Genomic DNA, 24204 nt, shown 5'->3' on the forward strand with positions numbered 1-24204 from the left:
TTGCTAGGAGGGGTTAAAATAATATGGTGTTGCTGGTTACTATGATCAATTAATGGCCTGAGATAGTCCCAACGAGCATGATTTTGTGAATTCAGCACATTTATTTAGGAATTTGGTATGACTTTGAGGGAAACTAATTATTCTATGTGCTATCATCATCCTATGTGCATGTATATAATGGTTTATGTTAAAGGTATAGTAATGATAAGGAGAGAATCATAAGCTTGAAGCATAATCTTTTTTAGCACTTGTAGAGCAAGAAGTTTGGTCTATTGAGGTACTTTTTAGGTATGGAGGTTGCTCAATCTAGATTCATATTGTCATTTCGAAAAGGAAGTATGTCCTCGATATTCCTAAGAAGACATGAATGGCATATTGCAGGCCTACTGATACACATGGGTTTTGAGTGTTAGCCTTTTTCAGTTCATGGGAAGCCGTTCAGTTATCCGGGAAGATATAAGAGATTAGTTGGGCTAGTTAAATTATTTTACTGTGCTCCGACCTGATATTGCTTTCTCAGTAAGTGTCATTAGTCAATTTCGAGATTCTCCTTGCGATAGTTATTGGATGCGTTGATTACTATTTGATGTAGATATCTCCAAGGAAATGAAAACACTATGAGGATCGATGGCATGACAAGTGCACATTAGGCCAGGGAGCCTCTCTGTGTTCCGACCTGTTATTGCTTTCTCAGTAAGTGTCATTAGTCAATTTCGGGATTCTCCTTGTGGTAGTTATTGGATGCGGAGATTCCTATTTGTTGTAGAAATCTCCAAGGAAATGAAAACATTATGAGGACCGATGGCATGACAACTGCACATTAGGCAGTGGAGCCTCTTTGTCATCTCGAAAGATTAAGCTTTAGTGGTAAGAGTTACATGATTCTTGTGTTGGTGGGAGGTAGCATGTTCCCAGTGGCATAGTCAAGATACATGCAAGCTGGCTTGGACACTATTGCTGTACCAATGAAGTAGTTGCAAGATCGAGTGGAAAAACAAAATATTAGGACGTGTTAGTGTCAATCTGATCATTTCGATTTTGGATCAAGCAGGTCTTGAAAGAGTTTTAATTTGGAGAGATTAGTCAAATGGAGCTCGTATGTGATAAGTAGGTTGGCTTCATTATTGAACTAAACCAGTGTTTCATGGGAGGACCAAACATATAGAAATTGATGTCAGAAAAGATACTCCACAACGTTCATGAAGTGAAATATCAACTTGTAGATATATTCACCGATTACCTCGCCGGTCCCATAACAAATTTATATATGTAGCAAGTTTTGTAATTACGACTTCTATGCACTAGCTTGAAAGGTGAGTGCTAGGAATATTGTAACATTGTGTATAAATTAGGAACAAATGGATATAATTCGTTGTGATTACGTAACCTATGATATCATTCCTTTTCTAGACTTGTACACTCTACTCTCTAAATCCAGTTAGCTAAGAGAATAGTCAACCCGAGCTTTCTCCTCCTTGTTCCATTCTCTTACACTCTTCACTAGTTCACTTACCTAATTACTAGCATATCTTTCTTTCGCAAAAAGTGCACAAATCAAAATTGTGTAAGATCAACGTTTGGGTTTACTTCCTATTGTTTCTTTATCTTTGCCTTGGCCATCGTACTTATCTGGCTGGCTGATACTTCCGTTTTTCATTCATGTGATCAGGCTCATTGAAAGATCAATATCTGAACCGTATGACCTTGTTCATAAGATGCAACGTTTGGGTTTACTTCCTGGAGTCGTCACTGACTCTATGGAAGTGGCAAATTCATCAAGCAGTAGATCTTTTATCAATCTTCCAAAAGAGCTTTTTGAGATGCTTTCTTCTGTTGGACCTCATCTTTATCGAGATACATTGTTGCTACAGAAGGTTTGGCGCCCCTGAAATTTTGTGTATTTACCAGGACTCTAATACAAGTGTTTGATACATTTCCTAACGTTGGCTTTTCTTATTCGTGATAATCAGGTATGCAGAGTGTTAAGAGGTTATTACATTTGTGCACATCAGCTTGTCGCTAGTGGTGTGGCAGGTTTTATCTCCCAAACTGTTACAATTGGAGATCAAACTCCTCGTATACACCTGAAGGATGCTAGGTCAAGAATTGAAGAAGCATTAGGAGGATGCTTGCTTCCTTCCTTACAGTTGATACCAGCAAATCCTGCAGTTGGACTAGAGATCTGGGAACTAATGAATCTCCTTCCATATGAGGTTGGTTTAATTAACCTTCATATTACAGCCCTCACTGCTATTTGGTCTGATAGAAAAGTACTTGCCAGGCACGTTATCGTTTATATGGCGAATGGGAGAAAGATGATGAGCAATTTCCAATGCTTTTGGCGGCAAGGCAAACAGCAAAGGTGTTATTCTGCTGTCTAGAAATAAAGCTTTTTGTTTTTGTTGTCATGTCGATGTGTTAATTGCAATATCACTTTGTGTGACAGTTGGACACTAGGAGGATCCTGAAGCGCCTTGCAAAAGAAAATCTAAAGCAGCTCGGTCGAATGGTTGCCAAACTTGCTCATGCTAATCCAATGACAGTATTGCGAACAATCGTTCACCAGGTATCATTTAATTGGAGCCTATCAGCCTATGTTTTTCAAGTCCTGCAAGATTTTTGGTTGTGACATTTAAGATGTAACTTGCAATTCATCTGTACAGATTGAGGCCTACAGGGATATGATTACACCTGTTGTAGACGCTTTTAAGTATCTGACTCAGGTTAGTAGACACTTTTAAGTATCTGACTTGGGTCCAGGCATTGTTTCTTCTCACATTTCCGCTTCTACTTTTCTTTATGAATTTTTCTCATGTGTGCTTGGTGGCATGTCTTCGACCTGTTAGAAAATCTTAAATGTAATGCTAAGCAGTATGTAAATGGGTTGGTTTGTGTCAGCAGTTTTGAGATTCTTGTTAATCTTTCATATGGTTTAAAGGCATTGATTTTTGTGAATTCCTAGTTTGATGGGGAGTACTGGTATTGGCAATGATGTTTATACTGATGTGTATCTAGTGGGCCTTGTTAGTAGTTGAAGATCGGCCAAGATAATTCCTCAATTCTTTTTCTTGTTCTTGGCCCAACTTTCCCCCCAAATATCAGCCACTTTCTTGGAACCAAGCCCTATTTTCTGATTTGTATATGCACCACAACAAGGATATCATAACCCCAAAATAGCAAACAACTATAACAACAACTACGCCTCAGTCCCAATAAGTTGGGTTTGGCGATATGACTCCTCATTCCTTTCATTTCGCTCAACTCAGATCATGATAATTACTAAAATAAAAGTGCAAGTAAAAAAGATAAATATATATAAATAATAGTTATAATAATAAAAATAATAGAAGTTCTCTACCAAGTCTAAGACCTATTCCAACTAGTAGGTATCACCTATATGGGGTTCTCTCTTTCATTGGGTCCTATTTTTAGCCAAGTCTGCATTGATTACAAGGGTTTGTAAGTCATTCGAGACAACTTCCATCCATGTTATTTTAGGTCTACCTCGTATTATACACCTACCGACTGGTGCATCTGTAGGTCAACGTAGGACATGACCAAACCATATCAAGCGACCTTCTCTCATTTTATCCTCAATGTGTGCTACTTGCACCTTCTGACGAATTGGTCATTTTTAATCTTATCTAATCTAGCCTGACCGCACATCCATCTTAGCATTCGACATTCTTTAAATAGCACAGATTAAGAATGTCCTGTTTGGTGGTGTGTTGCTGAAGGCTGTAGGCTGAAATAAAGATAGAAAAACTTGGCTGGAATCTGTTACTCCCGCCATTCCAATTTATATGATGGATTTTATTTTAATCTGTCCTAAAAAGAATGACACATTTCTATATTTAGAAACAATTTCACTTCAAACTTCCCATTTTGCCCTTAACGAGATGATACACAAAAGTCCTATTTTGCTGAAGCCTATGGTTTGTTTTAGACCACAAGTTTCAAAGTCTTTTCTTTCTTAAACTCTTGGAGTAACGGACAAGCAACGCGACAGAAAACCTCAAGAATGAAAACCTGTAAAGGCACTTGTGAATTGACAGTCCTAGTCATGAAGTGAGACTTCTGGATACTTGCTGAACTCAACCTACTTCAACAAGATCATAATTTTAGGATAGTAATGTATATCCCGGTGGCCTTTGTTTTTCTTATCTTCCTTTTTTCTTTTTGTCTTTTGGATGAGTAATTTTATTAGTCCCTCCGTTTCAATTTAGATGACACACTTTCCTTATTAGCCCGTTCCAAAAAGAATGACACATTTCTATATTTAATTACATTTTAATTTTAAACTTTTCATTTTACCCACTTTATCCTTAATGAGAAGCTTTTATAACCCCACAAATGTCATGGCCCGACAAAGCTTTTATCCCTTAAGCTTTTAGGACCACATGTTTCAAAAGTCTTCTTTTTCTTCTTAAACTTTGTGCCAAGTCAAATTACATCATCTAAATTGAAATGGAGGGAGTAAATGAATCTGTGTTAAAGAGGTAGTAAAAGATTTCAGAAAACAATGGATTTGACTCCTTTTATATGCTTAAGAAGTCTTAATTGTCTAACAAGCCACATTACATTCTCTATTGCATTCATAATGTTCCTCTTACATGAAAGCATAAATATCTCGAGAGCCTGCTTGAAGTCTTCCAAGCATCAACCCAGGGAGACCAACTATATTTTAAAAAAATACCAATGTCTGCCATGAATGTTTGCAGTTCAACATCAAATTATTAATTGGTTCTATGGAATCATCACCTAAAAAAGGCTTGTACTACCAAGTATGTAACATCTTTATAAGTTGTCTCGAGTCAAGCATGTTCCATGCATAATCCATACAAAGTAACCTACTCTGGTGGTGCTTTGGTCTCCCAAATCAATTGCAATTGGGTGTCTTCACCTTTTTCCTGCTTCCGAAGAACCCGATAATAGGGTTTAACGGTGAATTTGCCATCTCTGCTGTCAGTTCAAATTATTTAACTGTTAGATTTTCAAGCACTCATTGACTCCTTTTTCCGAAGCAAAGAATTAACATTTCCTACTTCCCAATCATTAAAGTTCCTGTTGAAGAAGGGTAGGTGCCATTTTCAAATCTGCTATCTGAATTCTTGAATTCTTTCTCAAATAAATCTAAACTGCTTAGAAACATATCTTTCGAATTAGCACATTTAAGAAATAAATCTTGGGTTGAACTCAATCCTAAAAGCTAACCCATGAGGTAACGATTGCCCAAGATAATATAAAGAGGCGCATAGTCCACTTGGTTTTCGATCAACCCTTACTTCAGTCTCTATCTATGCATGTCACCTTTCCTTAAGAGATGGGTTGATGATAAAATAGAATCTTGGGTCATGAACCGTGATTCGATTGAGGATGAAGAAAGAGAATTCTTCGTTCGAGTTCGAGTTCTCCACCTGACGACAGAAAATAGGAGCTCTGTTTATGGAAGAAGGAACTTAGAAGAAGGTATCAGTAACAAGTGGATTTATTACGGGGCAGCTCATGATGTTCATATCGATTTATTGTGCGCTTATGCATCTAGCATTGGGTAGACCTCCTACCGTAATTGTCCTAGCTCTACTTGCGCGTTCTTTGTTTTTTTGTGTTGACATGTCAGCGATTCTTGTTTCCACAACACAATAGATTTCGACGGTTGCTTGCTAGGCCGAGAGGGGAAAGGTTATTGAGATGGGGACTTGTGATCAATTTTTTCTCCTTTCTAATTTATCCATTCCGTGTCACGTCGCCCTATCCATAGAGGAAGAAGGTGTATGTATCTTTCCCATCAATTGTATAGTCAAGCTTGAGTGCCTCCCTTTTGATGATCTTGTCAGCCATCAATGGGGGACTCAAGAAGTACCATTCAATTGTTTGTCCACCTCAGCCTTATCTTTCTTCCATTGCCAACTTCAACCTTAGTATTCCTAAGACCTCATCCCAAAGGTTTCTAGTTGAATTCCATACTGCTACTCCGTGTGGGGTGGTCATTGGTTAGTGCACTTGTGATTTTTCTTCCCAAACTATGTAGTTATGCCATTTCTACACTGAGTTTCTCTTTCATAATATCTCTAATGCCCCTTCAATAAGAAGCAAGCTTTCATTGTGAAGCTTTAAGTTCTTCACCCATTCCTCCCTCCTTTTTATCTTTCACAACTGTGCTCCGTATTAGCAAGTGTATTTTCTTCTTCTTGGTGTTGCGTGCACTGAGAAAAACATTTATTAATTTATTGAGCTATTTCTCAATATTTGGTGGAATAGGTTTTAAGGACATCAAATAGAAATAGGTAGGAGTACCATCCACTACACTGTTCCCAGAGTTTAATCTACCCCTATGTGACAAATATGGCTTCTTCCTTGGTCCCTGTTACCTTTCGCACTTCTCAATGATATTGTCATATTCCAGTGTCCTGTTTGGCACCCAAGGGTAAAGCCAGATATACTTTAGGGAACTTCTCGTGATTGCACCATAAAATCTTCAGCCAAATCCTGTATAATATGGTCCGCATTAACCGAGAACAAGCTACTTTTATTTGAAATTATGTATAAGCCATAAACTGTCTGAAAATGAAGTATTATCCCTTTTAAATGTAACATCTAATCTTGTCAAGCTTCACAAGGATTGACTAACCTGGTGAAACACATCACCTTGTGGGGGAGAATTTGTCTCCAAGGTCAAAAACTACCTTGGAACCAGCAAAATTCAAGAAGCATAGCAGGATTTCACTGTGAATGTTGTGAATGTTCACTGCTATAAGATTTCCAAATCAACCTGTCCTAGGGAACAAAGGTTCTATAGCTAGAAGAAAATCAGCAGATCGGCATATCTCCCAATTATTTACGTGCACCACTCTAATATATCTCTTCTATCTTCAATTATAAGTCTTTTAACCATATAAATTATGTTACTTCCGCTATCATCAAACTAAAGGTCTGCATCACCAACAGGGATAAGAAAAGTGAAATTGGGTCTCTTGCCTCAATCACTTTTATTGGGAGAAGAATCCCTATGGTGATCCATTGATTATTACGTATAATTTTATAGCGACTCTCTTACCTCACTTCTTTATGGGGAGAAGACCCTATTGTGATCCATTGATTGGTATTGGGTACATGTCTTGTTCCATTGAATCAGCCCTTAATCCTAGTTCTTTCAATGATCTTCAGCAAAACGGCACATACACATGATCATAGGCTTTCTCCTCTTTCTTCGAATCGACCTTCCTCAAGATCAAATTGGAGATTAGCTTTTCAAGATCTTCACCCTTTCCATAGGACTTCATCTATGATCTTATGTATACTTCTCGAATGACTGATTGGTCGAAACTTTAATTTCTAATTTCTTTCTTCTTCGGAGGTATAATCCAAGTGTAATCCCATAAGTGGGGTCTGGGGAGGGTAGTTTGTACGCAAACCTTACCCCTAGCCTATAAAGGTAGAGATGCTGTTTTCGATAGACCCTCGGCTCAAGCAACGGTAAAAATAGCAGCAACAATGAAATAGGGTAACAGAAGCGAATGACACATGTAATAAAGAACTAGGAATAAGAGAATACAAGAATAGTTGAAGCCATTCCTATTCCTATTCATTATTGCTATGGAGGGATTGAATGATATGTTGAAAAGAGCCCAGACAAGCAATTGGATAAGGGGCTTCAAGGTGAATTGCAGGGCTGATAGCAACATGATGATTTCCTACCTTCAGTATGCTGATGACACTCAGGTGTTATTGTGAAGCCGATAGAGAACAACTGAAAGTATTAAGGGTGATTTTCATTCTTTTTGAAGCCACATGTAGACTATACATAAACTGGCACAAAAGTTTCATTTATCCGGTCAATGAGGTAATGGAGTTACAAAATCTTGCTAATATTCTTGGTGGGAAAGTAGGTGAACTGCCTACTGTATATTTGGGGATGCCATTGGGAGCCAAGAGCAAGTCAGAAGGAATTTGAAATGGTGTGCTGGAGAAATGTGAAAAGAAGCTAGCAAATTGAAAGAATCAATATCTATCTATGGGAGGTAGACTAATTTTGATCAACTTTGTACTTGATGTCATGCCTACTTATATGATTGTCCTTATTCCCAATTCCTGCGGATGTAGTGAAGAGAATTGATGCATTAAGAAGGAATTTTTTATGGGAAGGCAATAGTAAGAAGAACAAGTTCGATTTGGTTAAATGTAGTTCTCTTACTACTAGCAAGAAGACAAGGGGATTGGGAATTGAAAACCTGAGAGTTTAGAATCATAGTTTGATGGTGAAGTGGTTATGGAAATTTGCTGCGGATGTACAATCACTATGGAGAGAGGTTGTTAGGGAGAAGTATGGTATGGAAGAAGAATGGACAACTAAACTTGTGTGAAGTCCATATGGTGTTAGTTTGTGGAAGTCAATTAGGAATTTGTGGCCAAAACTTTATGTGCCACTGGGTTAATGAACCGGTCTGGAAAAGAAATTTGACCCGATTTAATAAACTTTACGGTCAACAAAGAAATAGACCGGCCCATCCTTCTGTTTCGAACCTGTCTATGGGGATTTGACGTCAATAGAGCCTCCAACAAACATCCCTCGGTGTCGGATTCAAGTCAAAAGATGACGGGGAACAAGGGTTTTCAGACATGAGAATTTGAAAAAAGCCTCAATGCTTCCTTCATTGTTCTTATTCCGAAAAGAGATGGTGTTTCTAGCATCAAGGACTTTAGATCGATTAGTCTAATCGGAAGCATTTGCAAGGTTATATTTAAGGTGTTTTCTGATAGACTAAAAGAAGATCTAGATGAGCCTGTCTACTTCAGACAGGCTAAAAGGACGTATGTGCCCCTGGGTTAATGAACTGGAAAAGAAATTTGACCCGATTTAATAACCTTTATGGTTAACAAAGATATAGACCGGCTCATCCTTCTGTTTCGAACCTGTCTATGGGGATTTGACGTCAATAGAGCCTCCAACAAACATCCCTCGGTGTCGGATTCAAGTCAAAAGATGACGGGGAACAAGGGTGTTCAGGCTACATGAGAATTTGAAAAAGCCTCAATGCTTCCTTCATTGTTCTTATTCCGAAAAGAGATGGTGTTTCTAGCATCAAGGACTTTAGATCCATTAGTCTAATGGGAAGCATTTGCAAGGTTATATTTAAGGTGTTTTCTGATAGACTAAAAGAAGATCTAGATGAGCCCGTCTACTTCAAAGAATGCTTTTGTGTAAGGTAGACAAATACTTGCTGCAGCTTTGGTAGCAAACAAAGTAAGTTGAGTCAAGAAGGAAACAAAGGGAACCCGGATTTTGGGTAAATTAGATCTTAAGAAAGCTTATGATCATGTCAATTGGGAGTTTCTTGATTTCATTATGTTGAGGATGGGATTTGGTGCCAGATGGAGGAAATAGTATTAGGAGTGATGGATATTGGGCCTTTAGTCTGCCAGAATTGTTACTTTGTCCCCCTTCCTTTTTCTCTTTTTAGTATCTTTTGGTTTTGGGTCTGTAAAATAATAGATCTGACGATAGACTTTGTGCCTGATAGGCCGGGTAATTCCCTCTCGGCTTCCTTTTTTATTTTGCTGGGTCAGGTTTCTCCTGGGCACTTTTTTATTTTGAATTTGCTCTGCTCCCCATGTGAGTAACCCCGTGCCTATCAACTAAAGGGATAGCTGTAGGAGTGCTTAAGAAACACCATTGTGTCAGAAGTTTTAACACAGAATCTTTCCCATAGAATGAGATTTTTCCTTTGTATCTACGTGAATTCCACAAAGTCACCACCAAGGTTCCAATGGATCGAAAAGTATTTTACGACCATGTGTGTAGAGTGACACCAAAAGCTCTCACCCATGCATGTTCCTGCTTGTGACTTGTCATTTTTGTGCCGGTCATTGGCGAGCACCATTCCAACAATAGTCTTCCTCCATTCCAAAACGACTTCCCGACTTTGACTCTCGTTGCTTCTTGTTGAGGTGGAAGGATAAATAAGAACTGATTATGAGCAGTCTAAGAAACTCTGATTTCGGCAGTGACTTTCCATCTATTGGTAAACTAAGTTTGAATCACCTCAGATTTCGGGCTAGGGCTAAAAGGGTCATTAAGGGTTCCAATCAAACATTTTGAAAGAAAATCTGAGTTGTTACTCTTGTCCAGTTTATTAACTGTGATCATATTCCAAATCACTTCTACTGCTGGCTCCCCTGACTCCGTCCATCTAAGGACATTGGCTGCATCAATAGACGATTTCATCGGAGTGGTGAAATGTTGATTGGCATGGGGCTTATCCAGGAATTGTAGAATTTTTCCTGCAATTTCTCTCCAACCGGAGTTGTACCCTGTTTCGGGGTAATAATTAAAGACTTCCTGTCCTCATGAACCGCCCATAGCAATTGGAATTCTGATACACCGTAAACATAGGTTTGGAGCTTCCTTCCCCATCTTCTACAAAGGCCACCAATCCCCAATGAGGCTTGTTGGAGTTATTCACAGACCCTTATGAGATTCACTTCCTCGATCTTCAGTCTGCTCGTAAAGCATCAGCTTTTCTCTAGGAAGATACCATGGATTGACCTTCTCGCTAATGTCTATGAGCTCAAAAGATTTCTCTTAGAGAAGTTTTCTGGCCATAGTTAAATAAAAAATCATCAGGAGATGGCCATCGAAAAGGGGTAAAGAGAGAAAAGGGTTTTTCAAGTTTCCGAAGAGAGCTTTTAAGAGAGAAATACGAATGCATCATTTAACACATCAAGGAGTGGATGAGCCGTGATAGAATTAACATTATTTACGTAGTTCATTTTACACTAAGAGCCCAAAATTTGAGAGCTCTAAATTTACCATACAGATCCATGTGTTCCTTCAAAGAGTCTGTGGATGTGTTCCGTGCGGAGATTGTCTTCCTAAGCGTTTCAAAGACTTCTTCAGTCTTTTCCTTAGCCAGCTTTTGCACCTACCTCACACTGTATTGGCATAGCCAACTGCATATCGGACAGCTTCAAAAACAAGTTAGAGATTTGGCATATGAACTTTGGAGAAAAAACAAATGCTATGCTCACACCGAATATTACAACAAAATAACAGCAGTTGTAGCCCAAAAAAAAGCAAGCCAGTTTTCAAGGAGCTTTACTTCTCCAAATTATTTCCAAAACTATTGCAGCCCCTTGCGCTTGCGTGGAGGGGGATAACTGAAGACCTGCCAGTTTGCGAACTTTCCGTATGAAAGTGTTAGGTTTTATTAGTTCTTCACTCCTTTGAGTTTTTTTGTTTTTCTAAAGAATTGGATTATACTCCCTAACTCCTACTCATGGAAATTCCTTCTGAACCTTGTGACCCTTGCATTTTGATTCTTGTTTTAGTTATTGCTGCCTCCTGGTTAATTACAATGCTATATAAATGCCGAAATGTATCTTCCTGGGGATTCATCTATTCAACCTTCAAGAAAGAATCTTGTTTGTTTTAACATTTTCCTCCTCCAATTGCACTAAGTTTTGGTGCTCATTCCAGAGATACCTTACGTTTACATATTGCCGAAAGTTGTGCAGAAGTTACAAAATTTGTGTACACCATTCACCATGCATCCCATATTTTGCCTCGACTAGCTCTTTGCTGGTGAAACTTCATGCCAAGTTTTACACTCTTACTGTCACTTGTTTTTAGTTTTGCTCTCTCTATTCTTGTTTTCTGTAAAAATTGTCCATGAAAGATATACTTAGTTTGTCAGAGTGCATCATGAATTGATATACTAGATATTTATCTGATTTATTTGTACTTTATCTTATTGATGTTGTTTTTCAAGCAGCTGGAGTATGATATTTTGGAATATGTTGTTATTGAACGGTTGGCACAAAGTGGGAGAGAGAAGCTGAAAGATGACGGCCTTAATTTGTGCGATTGGCTTCAGTCTTTGGCATCATTTTGGGGTCACCTGTATGTATAGTTTCTTCTTGCTGGTTAGAATTATCTCCCTAGTTTGAACATATTCTGTTGCATATGATGTTACTGCTTACTGTTCTACTTCCTTAAAGAACCAAGAATGTGACTTCTGGGGATTTTTGGCAAGCGCTTCCACCTTTCATCATGTGGTCGTGGTTTTGCGTAATATATACATATATAATGTAGTAAATATTTTTGTATGTAGACCTTTTTGTAAATTAATCTTTTGTCGTTTTTGCCTCCGGAATTGGTTGAGCGGGATGATCTTTGTTACTGATCAATGCTAGGCAAGCCTAGTTCTGATATTTTAATTATGGATGTTCCATTTACTGTAATCCTATTTCACATTCTGGTTTTACAGAAAATATAGTTCTTCCCGTGGCACGTTGCCCAGCTTCTGGTTGCAGATTAACTTCTGAAGAAGCTGGGGAGATCTGCTTTGGTGGCTTAGTTGACAAGTTCGTCACCTTCAGCCTAACATTCAGCTGTGAAAAGAATGGGAAATAAGAATATAAAAAAATAGAGATGGTACAGAATTTTCATATCACATTCTTCCCATTTCGTGTATAGCTCAGGGTCTCTTGTTTTGAGAGGATTTGAATAGAATCAATTGGGCAGTCAAAAATACTATCTTCTCTTGAAGTTTGCCGCTATCTATAAAGAGAAGCCTGAGATCTTCTTTTAAGTGGAGATACAATTTGTCTAATACTTAAAGATTAGCTAAAAAAAAAGATTAGCTAATGGAAATGTTTGAACCGTACAGAAGTATTCTGAAATGTTAGATGAGCAATTGGTTAGTTTTCCTGCCTGCCTAATTTTCTATGTCGAAGTGCTGCGGTTCTTTGTCAAACATTCCAGACTAAGGTTGGTTGTACAACAAAATCATGTGGTAGATCTGAGAACATGGCCTGTTGGAGGTGTAAGAGCAAGAGTTGGATCCCGTTCGATATATATGATAATCATAATGATGGCCATCATCCTTTGGACAATCTTCATATTTATTGATGATGAATCTTTACTTGATAAGGAAGAGCTGTGTTGGCTAGTATGTTGTTTTCAGCATTCCTCCTTTTCTGAAGATACTTCAGGAGTTACACCTCCTGCTCTTCTCCTCATGGAAGGATAGTGAGACATTAAAAGGAATGCAAAATTTATCTGTTAACTTGGTCTCTTGAATAGAGCAAGTGAGGGGTTTTGTGCTTGGATGGAAATAATTCAATTTGCTTGTGAGGGAGAATGACAGCATTATTTGGTGGTGATTGTTTACTTGGTTCGGCTGACAATGTTTTCCCTTAGTATCGCTCATTAGATGCAATCCTGTGCTTGGTCTTCCACTGCTGCATTTTGTGGGAATGGCATGTCTTGGAAACTGCTGCTTCATCTACTCCTCAGCAGGAGCTGTATTGAGTAATTATTCACTCTTTCCCGGGGAGTTATCTCTAGGTAGAATATTTTCTTTGTTGGATTCCCACAGCTCATGATATACCAATTCTGCACAAAACATGAGCAAGAAGTTTCTCGTTGGATAAACAATGAGGAGTTAGACTTCTGGTATTAAGAAAACAATAACATTACAGGCACGTTGAGCAGGATGTGCTCAGGCACATCTAACGAGGCTAGAAAAGATCACTTCTTTTCCGGCGTTATCTAAACAGTTCCGGCGTCCTTTTCAGGGTTTTACTATTAATCATTCATCAGTGATTAATCCTAAACATTCTTTTATTTCATTATGGGGGAAAATAGGATTTATTTTGCAGCAGGATTTAAATCTTATGATATTACACGACTCGAGTCAAGGGAAGAAACATGGTTAGGAGAGTGCTGCCATATAAAAATACTAATTAGAAGTTCAGAAGAAATAAGTGTACTGCTAATGCTGAATTTAATTTTTGTTTGCGACGGGTGGGAGGGAAAAAAGCACGCAGAAGGTGGAAAACTAGCTATAGTATTGTGAACTCTTGCTCTTAATAAAATGAGAGCAGCTAGCGTTAGCTTTAGATGACTGCTATTTGTTGTGCTATTTGTTTTCTGATCCTGGATTGTTACATCTCACTAGCTTACTGGCAATACTTTGTAATCTTGTTATGTGTCACTGTGTGACAGAGCATTGGATTCTGCTTGATCTGAGAAAGTAGATAATCAGCATTCTGTTTTGTCTCACTTTCAGAGTTCTTGAACTCCTTTGTGTCCAAATGTTAACAGAATCTCATTAACTTCGTGAGATCTTATTTTGACTATTGGACCTAATTTGCTTATAATATGCCAGCACTTGCCTTCTTTAGTGTCTATCTAGCTCAACCTCGCTTGTGTTTCAAGTTGAGATAGATTCTTTGATCACATGTCCATGCTTGGCAGTTGAAATGAAGTTATACCATTTTTGCAGAGGTTGGGCATTTTTCTGTGTAGCACTTATTTAGTATGACCATCTAATGTTTTTAAGAGTGAGTGATGTCAACCTACCATGTTACATTCTGGCATAGTTTGAGTCTTAGTCGTAATCGTTGGTAAATTCTCCAGGTGTAAAAAGTACCCGTCAATGGAATTGAGGGGCCTTTTTCAGTATCTTGTTAATCAGTTGAAGAGAGGAAACGGTATTGAGCTTGTTTTCATGCAGGTACTTATTTTATTATTTTCATTTGTGGCACATGAATACTCTTTCGGCTGAAAACTCACCTTTTGTGGAGTTCCATTGATTATCTGCAGGAGCTCATTCAGCAAATGGCTAATGTACACTATACAGAGAACATGACAGAGGAACAATTGGATGCCATGGCTGGAAGCGATACTCTACGCTATCAGGCCACCTCATTCGGAATAACCCGGAACAATAAGGTGCTTAAGAAACTGTCATTTTAGTTACAAGTTTCCAGAAATTTATTCTTTGGAAATTGTATATTTGAACCTGCAATGGCGCTGGAGCATGACACTTTAAGATAAATATCTTCGACGTGATTGCTCCGGAAAGGTTTTCATTTCCATGTTGATTTCCCTTTTGCATATGCAAGTACTAGTAGTAATGGCAATCTTTCTATTTTGGAGGGAACATCCGTTAATATTATTGATTTGATCATTCATTCTGCGGTTTACATATTTTGTAACATGGAATCTCCATCTTGCTATTTTTTCCCTCCTTTCTCTCTTTGTGGAATAACAGAATAAAGGAAACAAAGAGATAATAAGAAAGAGGGACTTTCAATATGAAATCAATTCGTATTATTCAATAGAAAGAGAGATTTCGATATCAAATCATTTTTGTGAGAATGCACGGAAGAAAAATCTATTATTGATATCCTATTAAGTCTTTTACAATAGCCTTTTATAACTATACACAATACATATTCTACTCCTATTCCATGTGGGACTAGGGTTATTTAACTATCTAACACTCCCCTCAAGCCGGTGAAAATATCTGCAAGCTGATCATTCGATTTCACAAACTTTGTAGCATATCTCTTGAGAGTATCTTTTCTCTAACGAAGTGATAGTCAATCTTAATGTATTTAGTTCTCTCATGGAACACCAGATTTGATACAATATGAAGGGCAACTTGATTATTACACACAAGTTTCATTTTGCTGATCTCACCAAATTTCAACTCCTTGAGCAAAAATTTGATCCAAACTAGCTCACATGTTGCCACAACTATTGCTCGATATTTTGCTTCTGCACTAGACCGAGCAACAACATTTTGTTTCTTGCTCTTTCGAGAAACCAAAATACCTCGTACTAAAACACAATATCTAGTCATAGAACGTCTATCAGAAGGTGATCCTTCCCGGTCAGCATCTGAGTATCCAACCGTTTGCTCATGGGTTCGATTTTCAAACAATAATCCTTTGCTTGGAGCTATAATTGCATCCCAATATCACAATGAGAATCCATAAACTGACTCACCACACTCACAGGAAAGGAAATGTTAGGTCTAGTCGCTGTGAGGTAATTTAGCCTGTCATTCCTGTCTCCTCAAGAATGTCTAAGGCATACTTCCGTTGCGAGATCACAATACCTGAGCTAGATTGAGCGACCTCAATACCTAGAAAATACTTTAATTTGCCCACATCCTTTGTCTGAAAGAGATGTTGCTTCAACTTAGTAATACCGTCCCGATCGTTGCTGGTAATAACAATATCATCAACATAAACACAGAGATTTGAAGCATAATGCTGATAGAACACTGAGTGATCAGTTTCACTACGAGTCATGCCAAATTGCTGAATAATTATGCTGAACTTACCAAACTAGGCTCGAGGAGACTACTTTAGACCATAGAGGGACCGACGCAACCGACATACAATGACACTAGACCCTCTCGAGCAACAAAACCAGGTGGTTGCTCCATATAAACCTCATCCTCAAGATCACCCTGAAGAAAAGTATTTTTAATTTCCAACTAATAGAGAGGCCAATGGTGAACAATAGCCATGGATAGAAAAGGCGGATTGATGCTATTTTAGCCACGGGAAAGAAAGTATCACTGCAATCGAGCCCAAGTATCTGAGTATACCCTTTGGCAACAAGACGAGCCTTAAGTCGATCAACCTGGCCATCTGACTAACTTTGATTGCATACACCCAATGACAACGTACAATATATTTACCCGAAGGAAGAGGAACAAGCTCCCAAAGTACCACTCGTATGTCAGTGTTGTCAAAGGCGCGCTTAAAGCGCGCTTAAGCCCTGAAGTAAGGCTCAAAACATGTTGAGCGCTTCGCCTCTCTTTGTGGGCGCTTTAGTGTCGCGTTAAGGCTCTAAGGCATACTTTTCCCTGCCAGTGAGTGTAATCCTGAAAATGCGACATTAAATAATTGATATTTCGCTTTATCGTAAAAAAATTCTATTTCTTTATCCATATATTTGCTTTTAATTCTTATAATTATTAGTCTTGGACTACATATCCATATTTTTTCTTTTTCTCCAGTTGCGCCTTTTTTCATTAAAGCCCACGCTTTAGTTGCGCTTTGCGCTTAAAGCCCAACAGACCTTAGAGCTTTTTTTGCGCTCTTCGCCTTTGATAACACTGTCGTATGCAATGCAGACGTCTCGTCAATCATAGCCGGTCGCCATCCTGGATGAGACAATGCTTCACCTGTAGACTTAGGGATGGAGACAGAGGACAAAGATGATACAAACACATAATAGGATGATGACAGATGATGCTAACTTAAACCGACATAATGCGGATTAGAATTAAGTGTGGACCGTATACCTATCGATTGACTAGAAGGAGACAAGTCCGCATTAGGAGCAGGGTCAGGTGCAGGACATGAATCAGTTGGGCCTGATGCTGGGCGCGGACGACGATGATAAGTCAGGAGTGGTGGAGCTGTAGAAGGTTGAACTGGACTAGGTGATGGAACTCGAGCTATAGGTGGTGGAGCTGGAGCGGTAGAGGAAGATAAATGGGAGATAGTGACTGAATCTCCAAAAGATGGAATTGGTAGCATCTGAAAATTTCTAAGTGATTATCTGGACTTGTGAAGTAGATTGGGTTTCGAAGAACGTATCATCAACAGACATAAGGTACCACTAGAGGTTAGGTGAATAGCAATAATATCCCTTTTGCGTTGTCGAGAAACCTAGAAATACGTACCTAAGAGCACGGGGCGCTAACTTATCTTTTCCTGGAGTAAGGTTATGAACAAAACACGTGCTCCCAATGACACGAGGTGGAAGAGAGAACAAAGGTGAGTGGGGAAACAAGACAGAGAATGGAACTTGATTCTGGATAGCTAAGGATGGCATATGATTAATAGTATAACAAGATATAAGAACTGCATCCCCCAAAAATCGCAAACAGAACATGAGATTGTACGAGTAGGGTACGAGCAGTTTCAATAAGATGTCTATTCTTCCTTTCAGCTACCCATTTTGTTGAGATAGTATGGACAAGATGTTTGATGAATAATCCTATGAGAGTTCATAAACTTCTGAAATAGGGATGACAAATACGCTAGGGCATTATCACTGCGAAATGTGCGGATAGAAACCCCAAATTGATCTTGAATTTCAGTGTGGAAGGTTCAGAAACTAGAAAAGAACTTAGATCGATTTTTCATCAATTATATCAAGTGCACCTGGAATAATCATCAATGAAATTGACAAAGTAGCGGAATCCCAAGGTAGAACTGACCCGACTAAGACCCCAAACATCTGAATGTACTAAAGTGAAAGGTGACCGCTCGATTATCATGATGCCGAGGGAAATGAGAGCGGGTATGCTTACCGAACTAACATGACTCACACTCGAGAGTGGACAGGTGAGATAAACTAGGTATCGTTTTCTGAAGTTTTGACAAACTGGGATGTCCTAACTGTTTATGTAATAAATCTGGTGAATCAGTAACAAGACGAGTTGTTGAAGGACGATAAGATGTGAGCCCATGTGACTTTGCGAGGTTAAGGTAATAAAGTCCATTTAATTCACACCCGGTACCAATGATCCGCCCCGTACTGCGTTCGTGTATAAAAACAAGGTCATCAAGAAATAAAATAGAGCATTTAAGTGATTTGGCTAAGTGACTAATGATTATGAGATTAAAAGGACTACCGGGAACATAAAAAACTGAATTTAAAGGTAAGGAAAGAAGTGGACTTGCTTGGCCTATCCCAGTTACCATGGTTTGAGACCCGTTGGCCATTGTGATTGTTGGAAGAGATTGATAACATGAATTAGTAGTGAAAAGAGATTTGTTACCAGAAATGTTATCACATGCACCTGAATCAATGACCCAAGATTCGAAGGTTGAAGTTTGGGAGAAACAAGTCACGCTACTACCTATTTGAACAACGGAAGCTATCCCTGAAGATGTCTGTTAACATGGTTTGTACCAAAGGAACTCAATATAATCCGGTAAAGAAACCATCTGGATTGGATTCAATGCATTCGATCCAACGGATTGTGAGAAAAGCTTCTGATATGAATGACATTATAATGTTCACGCCGGAAAAATCAGAAACTTTTATGGAAATTAGTGTTCACATTGGAAAAATATAAAAGTGGTCGAAATTCGGTTTAAATTGGATGTGTAGGCTCGGAATCGCAAGGGGAACAAGTTGTCATGAAGAGTCGTCGCCAAAAAATGGCCGAAAGTAGGCCCATGCGCCGATGCGTGACATCCGAACTTCACCGGAAAATTCTCTTCCGGCAGCGCGTGGAGGGTGTTCTGTCGAAGATTTTTTTATGGGCTGGTTGCCAGAGGCAGATCTACTTAGTGGTCGTGTTGGTTTTTGCACAACACTGACGAATATTGGTTCTTTCTTGTGGCAGACCTGCGTTTGCCATAAAAAGACTTCCGGATGACTGATTTCTCTTTCCCGAAGTTGCTGGAATTTATGCACATCGATAAATGTCTCACAAATGCTCTGATACCATGTGAGAATGCACGGGATAATAATTTATTATTGATATTCTATTAAGTCTTTTACAGTAGTCCTATTTATAACTATACACAATACATATTCTACTCCTATTCCATGTGGGGCTAGGGTTATTTACATACTATCTAACAATTTTATATCATTTAAGTTTACTCCAAACAAAATACAGTAAAGTCCTATTTATCAAAGAGGAACTTTCGTGCAATCTGAACTCCTAAAACAAAACAAACGATATGCGGAACTTGAATGAACAGATTACCTCAAACTAGTCTATAAAATATTATCGCTACTAAAGCATAAGACTAGATAAAGTTTATATCTAATACTCTCTCTATCTTTGTTTTATGTGACACACTTCCCGTTTTAGTCTGTCCTCGAAAAGGAAACACCTCTCTCTATTTGGGAACTATTTAAAAGCGAAAGAGTGTGAACTATAAAAGTTCCATCAATTAGTTGATTAAGTATTAAAATTAAAATATAAAGTACATGCTCCGGTGTATAACTCGTCTTTATTGAAAAATCAAAGAAGAGCCCTTTCATTAGAAGTAAGAAAGAACTTCCTAATAAACCGAGGTATGACCGGTCAAATAAGCAGTAATTCATCTGTGTAGATGAAGAATGTGCTACTTTCTCACAAATTGAAGACTTTAATACCAAGAAAGATCGTTCTGAAACATATTATTAGAATCCAATTTTACCCTTAATGACATTACTTGTTTGGACCCACTTGCTATAGAAACTCATTCTTTTAAGGAGAGAAAATGAAAAGACTCGTGAAACTCTCATCGGCACAACAACAACAAATCCGGTGTAATCCCACAAGTGGGGTCTGGGGAGGGTAGTGTGTACGCAGAGCTTACTCCTACCTTATGAAGATAGAAAGACTATTTCCGGTAGACCCTCAGCTCATAGAACAGTGAAACTAAAGCAACAGACAATTGCAACAAGGTAACATGGTAATGAAAGTGAATAACACAACATGTACTAATAGCGAACCATGAATAAGAAAATATAACAATAGAACTAGTATTACTAGCATGCAAACTCTTACCAACACTGATTTAATTTTTGGTAGTTAAGGCAATTTTGGTACTTTGGTAGTTAAGTCAAAGAAGTCTCATGTCCAGAAAATGAAAGTAGCGGAAATAAGGATGTTGAGATGGATGTGTGGGTATACCAGGAGAGATAAGATTAGGAATGAAGTTATTAGAGACAATGTGGGCATGGATCCTGTGGAAGACAAGTTGCGGGAATCGAGATTGAGATGGTTCGAGCATGTGAAGAGGAGAGACATTGATGCCCCGGTTAGGAGGTGTGAAAGGTTGACCATCGCGGGTCAAAGGAGGGGTAGAGGGATGCCTAAAAAGTACGGGGGAGAGGCGATTAGGCGGGACATGACACTACTTCAGCTTATTGAGGACATGACCCTTGATAGGAAGGTGTTACATGACCCTTGATAGGAAGGTGTGGATGTCGAGTATTAGGGTTGTGGGTTGACAGGTAGTCGAGAGTTTTCACTAGTCTCACCAGCAATATTAGTACTAGTTTTAGTTTACTATTCCTAGTTCCTTGTTGTACACGGCGTGTGATTCTTACCAGTAGTATTGGCACTATTCTTGTATTTTCCTGTTCGTGGATCTTTGTTATTACATGGCCATTTGCTTTCGTTGTCAATTACATTGTTATTTCTATTGTTTGTTCGTTGCTTCCTTTTCTGTTCCCGAGTCGAGGGTCTACCAGAAACTACCTCTCTACCCTCATAAGGTAGGGGTAATGTCTGCGTACACACTATCCTCTCTAGACCCCACTTGTGGGATTTCAATAGGGTTTGTTGTTATTGTTGCATATATTTAGCATTCCTTTATTTCTTGAACTTAGTACCCAGTCAAACACCGTCACTTAAAATGGGACAGAGGGAGTATAAAATTAGTTTTATTTTTTTGGTTGCTATTAGATGGGACGGAGGGAGTATAAAAGATAAACGTAAGTACTGTATTTACATCATTTTGTTGTTTTTCCCTACTTCAAACATTTACACAAGCATCACTTTTACCACTTAATGGGTACAATGTCATTAAACAGTCTTGGGTACATGCATATCTATCAAACTGAACTCTGAGAGTAATTTGGAAATTAACTTTTTCGAATTAGAATATTTCAAGCCTGAACTACCCGGAAGAAGAATTATTTTAGCTTAAAGTGTGTTTCTGACATTGTATTTTTTTTTTTTTTTGAATGGTAAGCTCAGTTTTATACAGAATCTTTAACATAAGGTATTGCAATCCATTTGGGATTCCTCTCGCACACTGGAATTGTGCCAGCTGTGGATCTCTAATCTTGCGTTTAGCATCCTAATTTGACTTTGAGGACCTAACATGTGGCTCTCCTTGCAGGCATTGATTAAATCGACTAACAGGCTGAGGGATTCTTTGCTCGCAAAAGATGAACCAATGTTGGCAATTCCACTGTTGCTACTCATTGCTCAACATCGTTCTGGGTAAGCATATAACATTGTTGAATGTCTTAGAAAAATTCCACACCAATAATGTGAAACTTGTATGCATGAAGAATATGGATATTTTCCTATGCAAAATCAAGTCCAACTTCTCTCCCTGATTCCTAGTGTAAGGATGCTGGATATTCTGCATCTGGAAGTGTGGTGTTATCGCCTTCAAATCAAGGGTGTTGATGTTATTTGTTTTTGGGCCCATCCAATTTTATTAGATATTCTATTGATCAAAATCCATTCAAGAGCCTGGAGCTACTTCTTGCACTTGAACTCAGATTCCTCTTTATTACTTGTTTAAGAAAGTGTATCAATTGATTTCTCTTAATCATTTTGTCTTTTGCTATGCAGGGTAGTTATTAATGCGGAAGCTCCATACATTAAAATGGTCAGTGAACAGTTCGATAGGTGTCATGGAGCCCTTCTTCAATATGTTGAATTTTTGTCTAGTGCGGTGACTCCAACAGCTGCCTATGCTCTTCTCGTTCCAGCTCTGGATGAGCTTGTACATGTCTATCATCTTGATCCTGAGGTTATCCCAAATTCTATGGATGTCTTCAACTTTTCTTGTGTTTCATGTGATTCTTCATTGAATAAATCTGTTGAAGTCTGGGGTCCGTCACATGAAACATTTAGATTTAAGAGGGAATTTCAAATATATATAAATGTCAAAGGACATAACTATCACTTGAAAAGCCAAATAAAAGCCCCTTGGCTTTGGTTCAGTGTAAGAGCGCAACAAATGATGTGTGGGTCAAGCACGTCAGGTATTCACCTTGCCGCGGACTAAAGCTGGGTATATAAGTTGAGAAGGGTGGAGGGGAGGGCCCATTATCCACCGAGTTCGAACTGTGCTCTGGCTAGCTCTCTGGGATTTCTTGGTTATAACAAAAAGCCAAAATAAGTCTTGAAATGTTGTTATCTAGTTTGTATTACAAATCAAGAACTCCTTTTATGCATATCCAAACAGACACAAAGAGGTTGATGACCTCCATTGCACTTTCAAGAGGAGCCTGCCCAAAGTCTGCCCACGTGGCAGAGTCTACATCATACTTTGTGGCAACGGGGAGCCTTAAAAAAATTTGGCACCAAATCTTTTCATCCAAATGGTCTGTATAGGTTTTCCTTAGGTCTTCTCTCTCTCTTTTTTTTTTTTTTTGATGAAGTAAGTTGTATATTAATTAAAAGGCATCCAGAAGATGCAATGATTACAAAAGATGCAATAGGTCTTCTCTATTCTAGTCTTTTCACAGCATCGTAAGTAATATGCTTCAGTACTTTCCTGTAACATTTGTGATGTTTTACCTCAGGTAGCATTTTTGATTTATCGGCCTGTTATGAGGCTCTTCAAGTGTCAGAGAAATTCAGGTGTCTTTTGGCCTTCAGATAGTGATGAAGCAGTGAGGCCAGCAACTGTTGAAAAGGAGTCTGAAAGCTCAGATTTATCTGCCTACCTACTCCTTGATCTTGGTTCTTCTCGGAAACCTATTTTGTAATACTTTCTGACCTCTTCTGCTCGAGTAGTTAGAGAATGTCATTATATAAATATGACGCATCTACCTGTGTTTGTAGCAGTGTAGCACATAACTATCTTCTTCTTCTTCTTCTTCTACTACTACTACTACTACTACTACTACTACTGTCTTTTCAGTAATATTTTATTCTGTTTGGCTGCTTATTCTAATCAGCCTTTCTTATCTTGCATGTAGATGGGCAGATCTTCTTGATACCATCAAAACAATGTTGCCTTCAAAAGCCTGGAATAGCTTGTCCCCGGACTTGTATGCCACCTTCTGGGGTCTTACACTCTATGATCTTCATGTTCCTAGATCCCGTTACGAGTCTGAAATTGCTAAGCAGCATGCTGCTCTTAAAGCTCTGGAAGAACTTTCTGATAATTCGAGTTCTGCAATCACAAAAAGGAAAAAAGATAAAGAAAGAATTCAAGAGTCACTAGATCGGTTAAGTATGGAGCTCCAGAGGCATGAAGAACATGTTACATCTGTTCGTAGACGACTGACTCGTGAAAAGGATACATGGCTGAGTTCGTGTCCTGATACTTTAAAGATCAACATGGAGTTCCTTCAGCGGTGTATATTTCCACGCTGTACGTTCAGTATGCCAGACGCTGTGTATTGCGCCGTGTTTGTTAATACTCTTCATTCCCTTGGAACACCCTTCTTTAACACTGTGAACCACATAGACGTTTTGATATGTAAGACAATACAACCCATGATTTGTTGTTGCACCGAGTATGAAGTGGGTCGACTAGGAAGATTTTTGTATGAGACATTGAAGACTGCTTACTATTGGAAGGTACTCTTCAGTATATCTCTTGTGCAAGATACCTTCAGTGGATTGAAGTAGTAGTTTCACTAGCAGTTTCTAATAATTTGCAGTTTTACTAGCAACCATT

The 24204-nt window shown here is 38.6% G+C and overlaps 1 protein-coding gene across 1 annotated transcript in view; it reads left to right on the plus strand.

Annotated features, from left to right (window-relative positions):
• The window catches only part of LOC109206153 (THO complex subunit 2), a 54935-nt gene that overhangs the window by 24068 nt on the left and 6663 nt on the right, over positions 1-24204 (plus strand). The window contains exons 14-25 of the mRNA XM_019368943.1: positions 1670-1874; positions 1971-2213; positions 2282-2362; positions 2447-2566; positions 2664-2723; positions 11772-11899; positions 14423-14519; positions 14609-14737; positions 21676-21779; positions 22140-22320; positions 23099-23280; positions 23498-24104. Coding sequence (XP_019224488.1) covers positions 1670-1874; positions 1971-2213; positions 2282-2362; positions 2447-2566; positions 2664-2723; positions 11772-11899; positions 14423-14519; positions 14609-14737; positions 21676-21779; positions 22140-22320; positions 23099-23280; positions 23498-24104 — 2137 coding nt within the window. The remainder of the gene's footprint in view (positions 1-1669; positions 1875-1970; positions 2214-2281; positions 2363-2446; positions 2567-2663; positions 2724-11771; positions 11900-14422; positions 14520-14608; positions 14738-21675; positions 21780-22139; positions 22321-23098; positions 23281-23497; positions 24105-24204) is intronic.

The sequence above is a fragment of the Nicotiana attenuata genome, unplaced genomic scaffold (genome assembly GCF_001879085.1).
Source record: "Nicotiana attenuata strain UT unplaced genomic scaffold, NIATTr2, whole genome shotgun sequence".
NCBI classification, from domain to species: Eukaryota; Viridiplantae; Streptophyta; class Magnoliopsida; order Solanales; family Solanaceae; genus Nicotiana; species Nicotiana attenuata.